General features: G+C 43.7%; 1 protein-coding gene across 1 annotated transcript; it reads right to left on the minus strand.

Moving 5' to 3' along the window:
- Nucleotides 1–2,499: 2,499 nt before the first annotated feature.
- Nucleotides 2,500–10,952, minus strand: LOC114202554 (cytochrome P450 2G1). The gene is made up of 9 exons (XM_028095818.1): nucleotides 10,773–10,952; nucleotides 10,030–10,192; nucleotides 8,558–8,707; nucleotides 8,216–8,376; nucleotides 7,790–7,966; nucleotides 6,690–6,831; nucleotides 5,019–5,206; nucleotides 4,761–4,902; nucleotides 2,500–2,681 (listed from the first exon to the last, which is right to left on the minus strand). The coding sequence occupies exons 1-9, from the start codon at nucleotides 10,950–10,952 to the stop codon at nucleotides 2,500–2,502; spliced, it is 1,485 nt and encodes a 494-aa protein (XP_027951619.1).
- Between the last annotated feature and the right edge of the window lie 1,535 nt (nucleotides 10,953–12,487).

The following is a 12,487-nucleotide window of genomic DNA, read 5'->3' on the forward strand; positions in this document are numbered from 1 at the left end:
CTAAGAGAGCAGTGAGCTGACAGCCTCCAGCTGCAGCACCATCAGGATCTACCTCAGCTTGGAGCTGCGTCCACACTCTTCCAAGAAAGCCCCAGTCAGAGACTGAGGACAGTTGGGACATAGGGCATGACAATTTGTGCCCAACATGAGACACCACTAAAAGACAATCTTCAATCTCGATGTACTTTTTGATGGAATGAGACTCTGTCAGCTCTGCATGGAGATCTGGGCCTCTTCTTACCCAATTTTCCTTCTTTTTTCAGTCCACAAATGTGTCACATCTACACCTGGGTTTGAAGACCTTTCTGACCCATTCTGTTTCTTCCCTGTTTTATCATTCACAAGCATTAGCCTTCCATGAAATGCTTGCCCTCTTAACTTCAACTCAGCCTCTGCGTCCCAAAAGACCCAATGGACATATTGTGTGTAAGGAATGACATTCATTGTTTCTTGCCCACCCCATCTCAAAATCCCTTCCAATTTTGGGAGAATCTCCTAATGTGAGATTCTTGGTCAGGGGCAAGGCTTTGCACCACAGCAGCTAGAGGGACTATTCATTCTTTCTCACCAAATCCTGAGCCCTGAGGCTTTAACATGCGATTGACTGGATAGTTCTGCCCGGAACTTTGAATCGTGAGGAAGCAACACAAAATCACAAACACAATCAGGAAGTTGTCCACAGTGGCGGCAATGGGTCAAGAGTCCCACAGCCATGATTCAGTGTCCAGGGTTGCAGGGGTCACTGGGGGGAGAGTGGCGGCAGCAGCCCCTGGCTGTTAACTCTTTTTTTCCCTACTCATATTCTGAGCCCGGGTCTCCAGAATTCACATAATAATATGAACTTATTGATAAACTCACAGCAGCCAGCAGCCTTATATACTTAAGTATCCACAGTCTGTTCATGTTCCCTAAAATTACAAAGCCAACTCTTATGGGGGCTCATGTACCTGGAACATATGAGGTTAAGAGAGAGATTCCAAAGGCTGAGGTCTCATCCCTGACCCTCTTTTTCTCCCACCCCACATCCATTTCATCAGCAAACCCTGCCAGCTCCATCTTCATAGCAGATTCCAAACCCACTCAATTCTCCTTGCCTGTACAACAGGTATCTCTGCTTCCCCACCCTCAATCTATTCTTCATGCAGCAGTCAGAGTTTGCATTTAAAATATATCAGTCAGTGTATGTCATCCTGTGCTCACCAGGAACCACCATCTCATTCAGGCTAAAAGCCCAGGTCCTTACTGAGGTCCAGGAACCCCCACACAATCTGGCCCTTTAATGCTATGCCTTCTTCCCATTTCCCCTACCCTTCCTCCTCCACCCCAGTCACAGTCTTCTTGTGGATTCTAGAACACACACACACAGCCTCCTGCTTTACAACTCTGCCATTTTTTTATCTCCCTGCCAGAAACACTCCCTTCCCAGATACCTGCACAACTTGCTCCTCCAACACCTTGTGAGACCTACCCTGTCCCGATCATAATCCCAATCCTGGAATCTCTGATGTTCTAACATACTATATCATTTATTTATTTATTATGTTTATTCTTCATTGTCTACCTCTCCCACTAGAAGGAAACTCCACCAGGGCAGGAGTTTTGGTCTGCTTTGTTCACTGATGGATCCCAAGTACTTGAAGAGGGTACTGGTACATGTTGGGTATTCAGTAAACATTGGTTGAATATAACGAAGTATGAAGGAAAGCTTTCATCCACTGAGCAAGTTGATGGAGTTCGGAAATAGAATAATAGAAGTCAGGGTGGCTGAACTATTCTTCAAAATGGAATGGGGAGAATTTGGAACTGGGAGTTGTGAAAGAAGTGCCCTCTAGATCAGGAAGGTAGGTTTAGAGGGAGAGACGATTGACGGGGGTTGGAGGAAGGAGCCAGCAAGATGGTTGAGAACGGAGGTGGACCATCAAGTGGAAAATCTCCGGTGGTGGATTTCTAGGAAGGATAATTAATAACAGGGATGTCTAAAAGGTCATTTTAAGTAGTTTTCTATGCCCTACAGTGATGGTGCACACAACACATAAGAAGCCTGCTACACGCAACAGCCTTGATACCCTGGCGTCTTTTATTTTATTCTGTGTGGAAGATGATAATCAGGGAGAAGAATGGTGAACTACATTTGGGTCACTATCACATAAAGACATATAATCTACAACAAGAATTTGGTGGAGACGGGAAGCACCCGTAGAAGGGAACATGAGAACACAAATCTTCCAGATTGTTGCTGAAATCTTGGACAGCGCATTTTTTTGCTTTTCATCCAATTGCTTTTCCTTTTGATGCAGCCGATACACTCTCTATATTTGCAGGTAACCTCCCTGACCTGCAGTCCCATGACAGTAGGAATAGTGTCTTCTCTTAGAGCTGTTGTGAGAATTTAAGCTGTTGTGAGCTCCTCTCCACCTTAGAGGAGATGAGGTGGTGCACCTGTATCCGTGGACAGAACTCTGTTCTCCACGGTTCCTTCCGCACCCAGTAGGGGGGCACTCAGCGGGCCTTGAGGCAGAGCTCATAGGTTGGAGGGATGTTGCCAAAGCCTGAGACCCTGGGTGTGATATCGATGTCAGCGGGCGGCACCAGCGGGTGTAGAGAGAAGTTCTGAAGGATGGATGTGAAGTAGAGAAAGAGTTCCATGCGGGCCATGGCCTCGCCCAGGCAGATGCGCTTTCCTGTGGGCACAGGGGAGAGTGGGAGGGCGGCTCATATCTGTACTGGGATCATGAGGGCGTGGGGTGCGTTCTGGTCCCATCACCCCTCAGTGCCCCCCTCAGCATCCCTGGGGTCATGATAATACCTGTTTTGTGGGTTACTATAAAGATTCAGTGGGCTCCGCTAGGATCTGCCACTTAAAGGGTCTCAACACATGGCCCCTACTTCTCTGATGGCTTGATTCCATCAGATCCCAAGATGTAATGGTTCTAAAAAATCCTCGAATTTGAAGTTTCTGTTCATTTAAATTTCTCAAAGGTTTATGAAATGCCTGCTAGGAGCCAGATGCTGGTGAGGGGAAAAAAAATAGAAAAGAAAGCTCACCCTTAAATAATGTTTACTATTTGTTGGTCACCCTTCCAATGGTTTGGAGAGATGGGTCTCCATTTTACAGGCAGGGAATGGAAGTAACTCACCTATGACTCCACCTTTTGTAAGTGGTGGGGTGGGGCCCTGTTTCCTAACCACTGCACTGATTCAGTGTGGCTTATACTTAAAATACTATTCTAAGGTATTATGTAATGGGTCACAAGCTCCTTTCATTAGGCAAATCCACCTGCTGCCTATTTTTGTACTGCCTGCAAACTGTTAAAAAAGAAAACCAGAGGGGCGCCTGGGTGGCTCAGTCCTTAAGTGTCTGCCTTCGGCTCAGGTCATGATCCCAGGGTCCTGGGATTGAGCCCCACATCAAGTGGTGCATTGGGCTTCCTGCTCCACGGGAAGCCTGCTTCTCCCTCTCCCACTCCCCCTGCTTGTGTTCCCTCTCTCGCTGTGTCTCTTTCTGTCAAATAAATAAAATCTTAAAAAAAAAGAAAAGAAAAGAAAACCAGAGGCCCCAAATGGAGTCACTTATGTTAGGCCAAGTCATCAAACCAGGCTCAATATCTAACCGCCCCCAGAAATGTAGTCTTAACCAGTTAGTTGGAAATTTTTTGATCAGCACTAATGAGGTGATCTGTCACATGGGCCCTCTCCACCCCCTAAAGGAAGATGAGGTAATCCGCCTAATAAGAACTTGCCATTTGCAATGACGTGGATGGAACTAGACGGCATCACGCGAAGCAAAATAAGTCAATCAGAGAAAGACAAATATCACATGATTTCATTCATATGTGGAATTTAAGAAACAGAGGATCATAGGGGAAGGGAGGAAAAAATAAAACAAGACAAAATCAGAGAGGGAAACAAACCTTAAGAGACTCTTAACTCTGGGTTAAGGGCATTTAGGAGGGCATGTGATGTAATTAGCCCTGGGCGTTATATGCAACTGATGAATCACTGAACATTACCTCTGAAATTAACAATATACTATATGTTAATTAATTAAATTTAAGTTTAAAAAACCCTGCCCTTCCCCTAGGGGAAGATGACCTTGCCTATAACAATCCTTTCTTTTCTTTTGCTAATAACTTCTTGTCCACTCTCCTCCCTATACAGACCTTCTATTTCTGCAACTCCGGAGGCTCCCCTCTACTTATAGATGGAATGCTGCTTGATTCATGGATCATTTAATAAAGCCAATTATATATTCAAATTTACTCAACTGAATTTTTGTTCTTTAACAAAACTAAGGATGCTTTTCACATCTTTAAATAGGTGAAAATGATCAAAAGAAAAATAATATTTTGTGACATGTGTGAATTCGATGAAATTAAAATTTCTATGTCCATAAATAAAGGTTTTTGGCATCACAGACATTCTCATGCATTTTCATACTGTCCATGGTCACTTCTACGGCATAAGGGGGCAGTTGAATAGTTCAGACTGCATAGTTCAGACTGAGATACTGTGGCTGATGAAAACTAAAATATTTTCTATTCGGTCCTTAACAGAAAAAGTTTGCTGATACCTGTTTGGTGCTATATCTTTTCTAATTATCAGAGTCAATTGTTCTAATATCTCATGATTCTGGGATTCTGGGAAATAGCATTCAACTTCCCATTCAGACCTGAATGTCAAATACAGACCAGTGATGGGGGGGTCACATCTAGCATGTTCCTGGGGTGGGGGTGGGGGGGACTCAGACCATAGAAACCTACCAGAGGAAAAAGGTACAAAGGCTTCATTCTTCTTGAATCGGCCCTGCTCATCCAGGAAGTGTTGGGGATAGAAGGCATCTGGGTAGCGGAAGTATTTGGGGTCTTTGAGGACAGAGCCAAGCAGGGGGAACACATCAGTGCCCTGGGTGAAAATGGCGACAGTTAGGAGAAATCTGTGTTGGAGGATGGGGGCAAGGAACCAGGAGGAGAGAGGAGTTAGGTGGAGGGAGAAGTGATAACAATGAGACCCAGCTCTACCTTGGGCAGAAGGTAGCCTCGGAAACGAGTGTCCCGGATGACATTATGGGGGACACCCATGGGTACAATATCTGTCAGTCTCTGTATCTCATGGATCACAGCATCCGTGTAGGGCATCTTGACTCTGTCGTCCACACTCGGGATCCGGTGTGGTCCAATCACCTGGTCAATCTCTTCATGGATCTTGGCTAGAAGGGGCCAGAAAACATAGCGAACAAGGACACAGGAGGTGTTTCTGGAGGCCAAGGCTCAGCTATGGGTTTGTGCCGTTAGTACCTGTGGATCCTGAGGGAGCACACCATGTGTGTTTGCACTGCTTCTTTATTCTTAACACCTGACACATTGGTGGGGTGCTCCCATCAGACCACGGGGAGGCACGCAGCCTGGAGCCTTGAGTGCCCTCTGGGATGTTTGGTCTTTATCTTGAAAGCACTAACAAGCAGGGCAGTGTCCTCGTTCCAGACGGGATGTGATACACAGATTTTTGACAGGATGGGAGAAAGGTACAATACATAACCAGGACAGGATTGAAGCAAGTGATAGCAATTATGTAACAGAAATTAAGAACACTGTTCATACAGTTACCCCTCCCTGCACTTCCTGAGGCAAATAACTTTACCTTCTGAGCCTCTGTTTCTTCATCTTCCAAATGGATGTGATGGTCCAACAAGCTCATTAGAGTGGTAAAATTTACATAAAATCCAGCTTGCAAGTAACTACGACAGTGCCTAGGCACATAGCAGGTGTCCATTAAATATCTGATTATTTAGATATTTAGTTATTATTATTATTTGGTAAAACACAACTTGGACAATGGAGGAGTGGCTAGAAAAGTCTGAGTGGAAATAAGTTAGTTTCTCCCATTGTCTATACCAGGAAAAATTTGTTGGCTTTTTTGAACTGCATTAGAAGGGAGAGATGCCAAAATTGGGGGTTTTCCTTAAGGAAGGAAGGAGTTCCTCATCACTAGAGTTACCCAACCAGACCAGATTGCAATTTATTGGAGATGGATTCTACTGGATTCTAGCACTATAGTTGGCTAAATAATGTCCACCAAAGATACCTACCTCCTAATCCCTGGAACCTGTGCATTTACCATAGAGGACAAAAGGGGCTTTGAAGACATCATCAAGTTAAGGCTCTTGAGATGGGGAGATTATCCTGGATTATCCAGGTTGGCCCTAAATATAATCACAAGTGTCTGTATAAGTGGGATGCAGAAGGGTCAGAGTCAGAGGAGATGTAACAACTGAGGCAGAGAGACTTGAAGATGCTATGCTGCTGGCTTTGAAGATGGAGCAAGGGTCATAAGCCCAGGAATGCAAAGAATACAGCTCTTGAAGCTGAAAAGGCAAGGAAACTGATTCTACCTTGGTTCCACCCAGTGAAATCCTGTGTGGACTTCTGAAATCCAGAACTGTAGGATAATAGATTTATGCTAATTTAAGCTACTAAATTTCTGGTAATTTTACAGCAGCCTAGGAAACTAACACAGGCACCAAGTAGAAGATTAATTAAATGGACTTCTGAGTCAGAGATTATCAGATTCTGTAGACTGAGATTCCAAAGTGTGAAGAGTATAAGGCCATGGGGTTCTACGGTTTCAAGATTATGTCTTCTTCTCTGTTGGGAATGGGAGTCACCTGGTAAGCAGCTCAGGTGGACACTCACCTTCCACCTCAGGATACTTCATCATTAGCAGCAATCCATAACGTAGTGTAGAGCTCACAGTCTCTGTGCCAGCAAAAAATAGGTTGAGTGTGGTCAGGACCAAGTTCTTGAGATTGAATTCTGTGTGGGGATTATTTGTATCCTGAAAACAAGAGGGATAGGACATAGAATCACCTTCTTCTGTCTTTATCTTCTTATTGTCACCCTATGTGAAAACACAATAGATGGCTAAACCAAGTGACTATATGGGAGAGGAAACAGCCAGAACAAAGGTCCTGGGGCAGGAATGTGCCCGGTGTGTAGAGGAACAACAAGGAGGAGGCCAGTGTGATTGGAGTGGACAGTGGGGAGACTGGGAGGAGAAAAAAGTAGAGATTTGAAAGTTCTAGGACATTAAGCTATGCAATTGTAAAATTCCAAGTGCTGAGTTTGTATAACAAAAAACTCATAAATTTCTAAAATTCTAAGACTCTATGATATAGAAGTATTAAGCTTCTAAATTTCTACATCTTTAAGACTTTTAAGTTTAAAGCTTAAACTCTTAAGCTTCTCAAATTCTTAAAGTCTAAGCTTCTCAAATTCTAAGACTGTAAAGACTCATTCTGGTTTTCTGTATTTGTAAGTCTCTGGCAGTTGTAATCACAAATGATTTAAAAGGTATAAGTTTTAAGCATCTTTGCTCCTAAAATTTCTAGATTCAAAGTTTATTTTAAAAGCATAAGAGTGGGCACCTGGGTGGCTCAGTCGTTAAGTGTCTGCCTTCGGCTTTGGTCGTGATCTCAGGGTCCTGGGATCGAGCCCCACATTGGGCTCCCTGCTCAGTGGGAAGCCTGTTTGTCCCTCTCCCACGCCCCCTGCTTGTGTTCCCTCTCTCGCTGTGTCTCTCTCTGCCAAATAAATAAGTAAAATCTTTTAAAAAAATAAATAAAGCATAAGAGTTTATGTATACCTTTACAGTTTCTATATCTCATCTATAAATAAAAGTCAACCATGTGAAACAGTGCTTGCTCTTTTGTCACCAACATGTTTGCAGATTAAAGTTGCAGGTGCTAGGGAATAGGATGATGAGAGAAAAGGATTGGGGAAAGGGGAAGAGATACCTGGTACATCTTGATGAGGAAGCAGTCGATGAAGTCCCGAGGGTTTTGTGGGTCAAGAGATGCTTCGTTGATCTTTACCCTAGAGGCAATGAAGTCCTTGAGTTCTTCTACCAAGTAGTAGATGCGATTGTGTCTTCCTGGCAAATATTGCATGATCCCAGAATACATGTCATATAGCTGTGGGGAATAGACAAAGGGGGTTTGTCAGCAATGGGCACCTGGGGCCAACATAGGCTGAGTCTGGAGTCAGCTAGCTGGACTCAACATCCAGCACTGGGTCTGAGGATTGGATGAGTCCATTTGTTTCTTGGAGACTCCAGGTGTATTGTTACTTGCCTCCCATGGTTGTGGGGAGCATTAAGTGAGGTATAGACAGGTACTTAGTTAACTGAGATTGGGGGTGGGCAGGGAGGTGGTTGTGGGCACCTGTGCCCAAGGTGTGCTCATCTCAATGAAACTCTCATTGATCATCTGCAGCAGCTTCAGGAACTGCTTGTCCTCATAATCAAAGCGGCTTCCAAAGACGACAGAACTGATGACGTTGGAGACAGTGCGGCTCAGGAAGAAGGTGGGTTCGATGGGAGAACCTGGATGGTGGAAATTGTCTAGGTTGGAGACAATGATTAGGAGCATAGGATTGGGAATCATTCAGTCATGGATACAAGTCCTGTCTTTTTTCCTCTAAATCCCATTGGTTCCAGACCTTATTTGGGGGCAGGGATTGGATTCAGTCACCCTTTAGCCCTGCCCCGTGTGGCCTCCCCATACCCTTGGTTTTCCGTAATTCCTCTAGTAAGAAGCCAGCCTCCTCCTGGATCCGCTCTTCAATGCTCCGCTTTCCCATTCCGAAGTCCCGAAGAATGGTCAGGGAGAAGCGTCGGAGGATCCTCCATCGTTCTCCATTAGCCAGAGCTACACCTGCCAGAATCTCCGTGTCAGCCTCCTGCCTCCCCTCCCCTCTGTGCTACACAAGGATGGGGACAAATTATGAAAACTCTAGACCGTGGTCTCAGGGAAGCCCCTCCCAACCTCCCAGGCTTGATGGAGAGACTATGGTTCCCTCTCTACAGGACCCTCAAAAACAGTCTAGGATTGAGATGAAGGGAAAGGAAATCAGGCTAGGGATGATTCAGGGAGATCAAGGAGAGTTTCTGACAGGATAAAGACCTATAACTGGATAAATAGGAAGGTTGGATGCATAGGAAGGTAGAGGGAGGTGTAGGTAGAATGCCATTTACAGTACCTTGGAAAGAAGAACTACTTTTATCTTCTATATACCACTTGGATTCTCTAGATATATGCGTACATGTACATAAAAGCTCACACCTGTACATCAGTATACCTACCTTGTAGTAAGAAACATTTAGAAATTACCAGATGTGCATGGATTGATAATTAATGTTTGGAAATTTAATGAAATTATTTCAGTGGATTAATGAATGGAAGGAAGAGTTTTTTGACTGGAATAACTCATAGATGGATGGATAAAAGACTCAATGGATGAGTAAAGGGTTAATGAATAGATAGTTTGAGATGAGTGGATAAATGGTTGGAAAGATTTATGGATTGGAAGATTAATTGATGGCTGAATAATAAAGGGGTTAACAATGGATGGATGGAATGATGGATAGATGGGTAAATGGAGAGTTAATTCATAGATGTACAGATAAATTAGAAAGATATTTGTATAGAAAGGCTAATTAATAAATGGATGTTTTCGGTGGATATATGGATCAATGGAAAAGTGGATAAATGGAATGGAATAGACAGGGATAGATGGATGGATGGAAGTATGGAAAAAATAGCATGAGGCTTCTTGGAACTGAAGGGTGTGAGCAGTTAGAGATGGATGTATAGGACACACTAGAAAGATATCTACCCAAATGGAGGTGGCAGAGACCTATGGGTTGGGTGTGTGTGTATGCATAGAGAGATAAGAAGTAAGGTTGGCTGAAAGGGCTTCAGTGGGTACAGAGTGTCACTAATCCATTAAAAACAGAAGTAATGCAGCAGATACTCAAGAGTCAGATGGTTTGGGTTCAAAACAAAATGGTTCCACTTACTGTGTGATTATTACCCAAACTTTCTCAACCTCAACTTCCTCATTTGCAAAATTAGTAGGACATTAATAGTTCTCTCAATGGAGTCAATGCAATGATTCATGCAGAGTACTTATCAAAGAACCTGGGACATAGGAAGTATATTATAATCATGTTGTTGTTGTTGTTGTTGTTACTTACCATGACCTTGGAAGTTTCGCTCTATTGAAGCCAGTTCTCCACGGCCACTGAACTCATCTGCTCGGTCTACCAGGGCCTCCTTCACTGCCTCATGTCCACATAAAACAACTACTGGCCGGGGACCCATGTACACAGTGAAGACTGGGCCATACTTCTCCTTGAGCTGGGAGTGAAGGAAGACATAAGAGGAAGGAGCTGATTGGAGTACCAAGTACAGATCAATTGAGGACTTTAGGGTGGGAATTTTAAGAGAGTACAAATGTAGGAATAACAGATAAAGGTGAGTCTTGGTCTTGGAAGGACTATTGAGAAAAAGGCACAAATGCCTTGGCTCCTGTGATCCTGGGCAAGACCCCCCAATGTCTCCACAAGCCTTAGTTTCCTCATCTGTAAAATGGTGGACTTCGATGAGTTGGACTCCAAGATCTATGCTTCTCTTTTTGCAATGCTCAATTTCTAAAACCCTAAGATTTCATGATACTAAGTGTCAAAGTTCTAAGTCCATGAGTTCTTGTGTTTAAGGGTGTAAGGTACTGTGACCCCAAAGTCTGAGATTGTGAAAGTCTTAATTTCCAGTGTGCCAAGAGTCTCTGTTTCCAAGCATTTAAGATTCTGGAATTTCAGTATTCTATGGCTTATGAAGTCTATGTTTCCAAGAGTCTGTGTTTTAGATGTTACAAGGTTATTCATATGTCTATGGAATTAGTTGCTTCCAGCTCTGTGAGAGAAGTAGTCAGACTTACCTTCATGAAAGACTGAAAAGTGGCATCAGTACGGACCTGCAACACGTTCCCCAGGAAGGGTATTGGTGTGGGCCCAGGGGGCAGCTTCCCCCCCTTGTTGTTCCGTTTCCAGGCAATGAGGATGAGTAGACAAGACAAGGAGAGTGCCAGAAAGATGGTGAAGGCCCCTCCTAGCTCCATGATGTCAGGTTGAAGGGTTGTGTCCAGGCAACCAGATCCTGCTTAAATATGTTCTGAGAAATCAGCTGTGCAGAAATCTGAACACCCTGAGATTCAAGTTTTCCGGGTACGGATGCCATTAGAGAGGATATTTCTTTATCTGGGGGGGGTGGTTATATAACTTGTAATCTCCCACCTGAATAAAGATGGATTGAATTCACCCAGGGAAATCCACTGGGGCCATCCCTCTTTCTTCATATTTCTAGTCTTTCAGCTCAACCCCTATTTCAACATATCTTGGTAGAATGTGGGAGGCAGTTTAGTTATAGCTAGACTATTGCATTCAAGAATCAGACAATCTGGGTTCAAATTTCAACTCTACCTCTTCTTCATTGGTGAGTCACCTAACCCTTTTGGCCTCAGTTTCTGGAATCTGTCAAAAATAGGGTAACCATACTGTTTTAGAAAGTCTTGGTAGAGAACAAATATGACTCCTTTCTCTTTGCCAGACCCCAATTAATTGTTTTTTTTTAAACACACAGTAAGATGAAGATTTAAAATAGCAAAAGAAATAACTCAATTGTAAGGGTTTTATTTTTTTTAAGATTTTACTTATTTATTTTTAGAGAGAGAGAGACAGAGTGCAAGCAGGGGGAGGAGCAGAAGGGATGGGAGAAGGAGGGGAAAGAATCTCAAGCAGATTCCACGCTGAGTGCAGAGTCCAATGTTGGGCTTGATTTCACCACCCTGAGATCATGACCCCAGCCTAAACCAAGAGTTGTATGCTCAATCGACTGAGCCACTCAGGGGGCCAGAAAGGGTTTTATTCAACAAGTTGTCTTGTTTCTACTCAAGGTGATATTAAATTCTAATAATCAAAGATTACTTGCGTTGGTTTATCAGGACTTTGCTGGTGTGTATGTGTGTGTGTACAATGATTTTCAAAGTCTAAGATAGAGACCATCTCTGAGCCCCAGTCTCCAGAGAGGAAGACCATCTCTAGAATCATGGCATACTGATTGCTATCTGTAATAATTTAAATAAATGATTTTTCAACTCCTTTTGCACCAAATATTTGTAAATCTTTACTGTCCTGAAGCAAAATTCCAGGGTATTATATCCTCACTATACATGTTATTAAACAAAATCAAATGTCCTTCTCATGTGCCCAGATTCTCAGACTTGGAAAATAAATCCCTTAGGAAAGCTGCCAGTTTTGGAGTAAGGTCTGGATGGCTGAGTTAAGGCATCTCGTGTCCAAAAGAAGTGGTGGGGATTCTGGGAAAACTGAGTGACTCGCACAGCACCACCTTCTAGGTCTTTGAGGCTGCTGAGATGTCTTTTCTGGGAGTAAGAAAAGACATAGCTCTAGGCTGCCTTCTAGGACCCTTCCAGCTCTGGCTTCTCCCTTCCATTCTGAACTCCCCCACGACACACACACACTTACATCCATTCAGGACTAGTCTCTTAATTGTCTGTGACGGTGGGGTTGAGTCTGGTCCTCCCATTCAGACAGGAAAGGAGAGGTGTCCTTAGAACAGTCCCTCTTGCCATCC

This window comes from Eumetopias jubatus, unplaced genomic scaffold (assembly GCF_037043125.1).
Source record: "Eumetopias jubatus isolate StellerSeaLion01/CBP00866 unplaced genomic scaffold, mEumJub1_p1.0 scaffold_10, whole genome shotgun sequence".
Taxonomy (NCBI): domain Eukaryota; kingdom Metazoa; phylum Chordata; class Mammalia; order Carnivora; family Otariidae; genus Eumetopias; species Eumetopias jubatus.

Bases quoted from the DNA above. Each gene is read 5' to 3' on its own strand.
- LOC114202554 (XM_028095818.1), bottom strand. From the start codon at position 10,952: ATGGAGCTAGGAGGGGCCTTCACCATCTTTCTGGCACTCTCCTTGTCT. The intron at 8,377-8,557 runs GTATGGGGAGGC...TCCACCATCCAG, and splicing joins GGAATTACGGAAAACCAAGG to GTTCTCCCATCGAACCCACC. The intron at 5,207-6,689 runs GTGAGTGTCCAC...GGCCCCTTCTAG, and splicing joins GAAGTATCCTGAGGTGGAAG to CCAAGATCCATGAAGAGATT.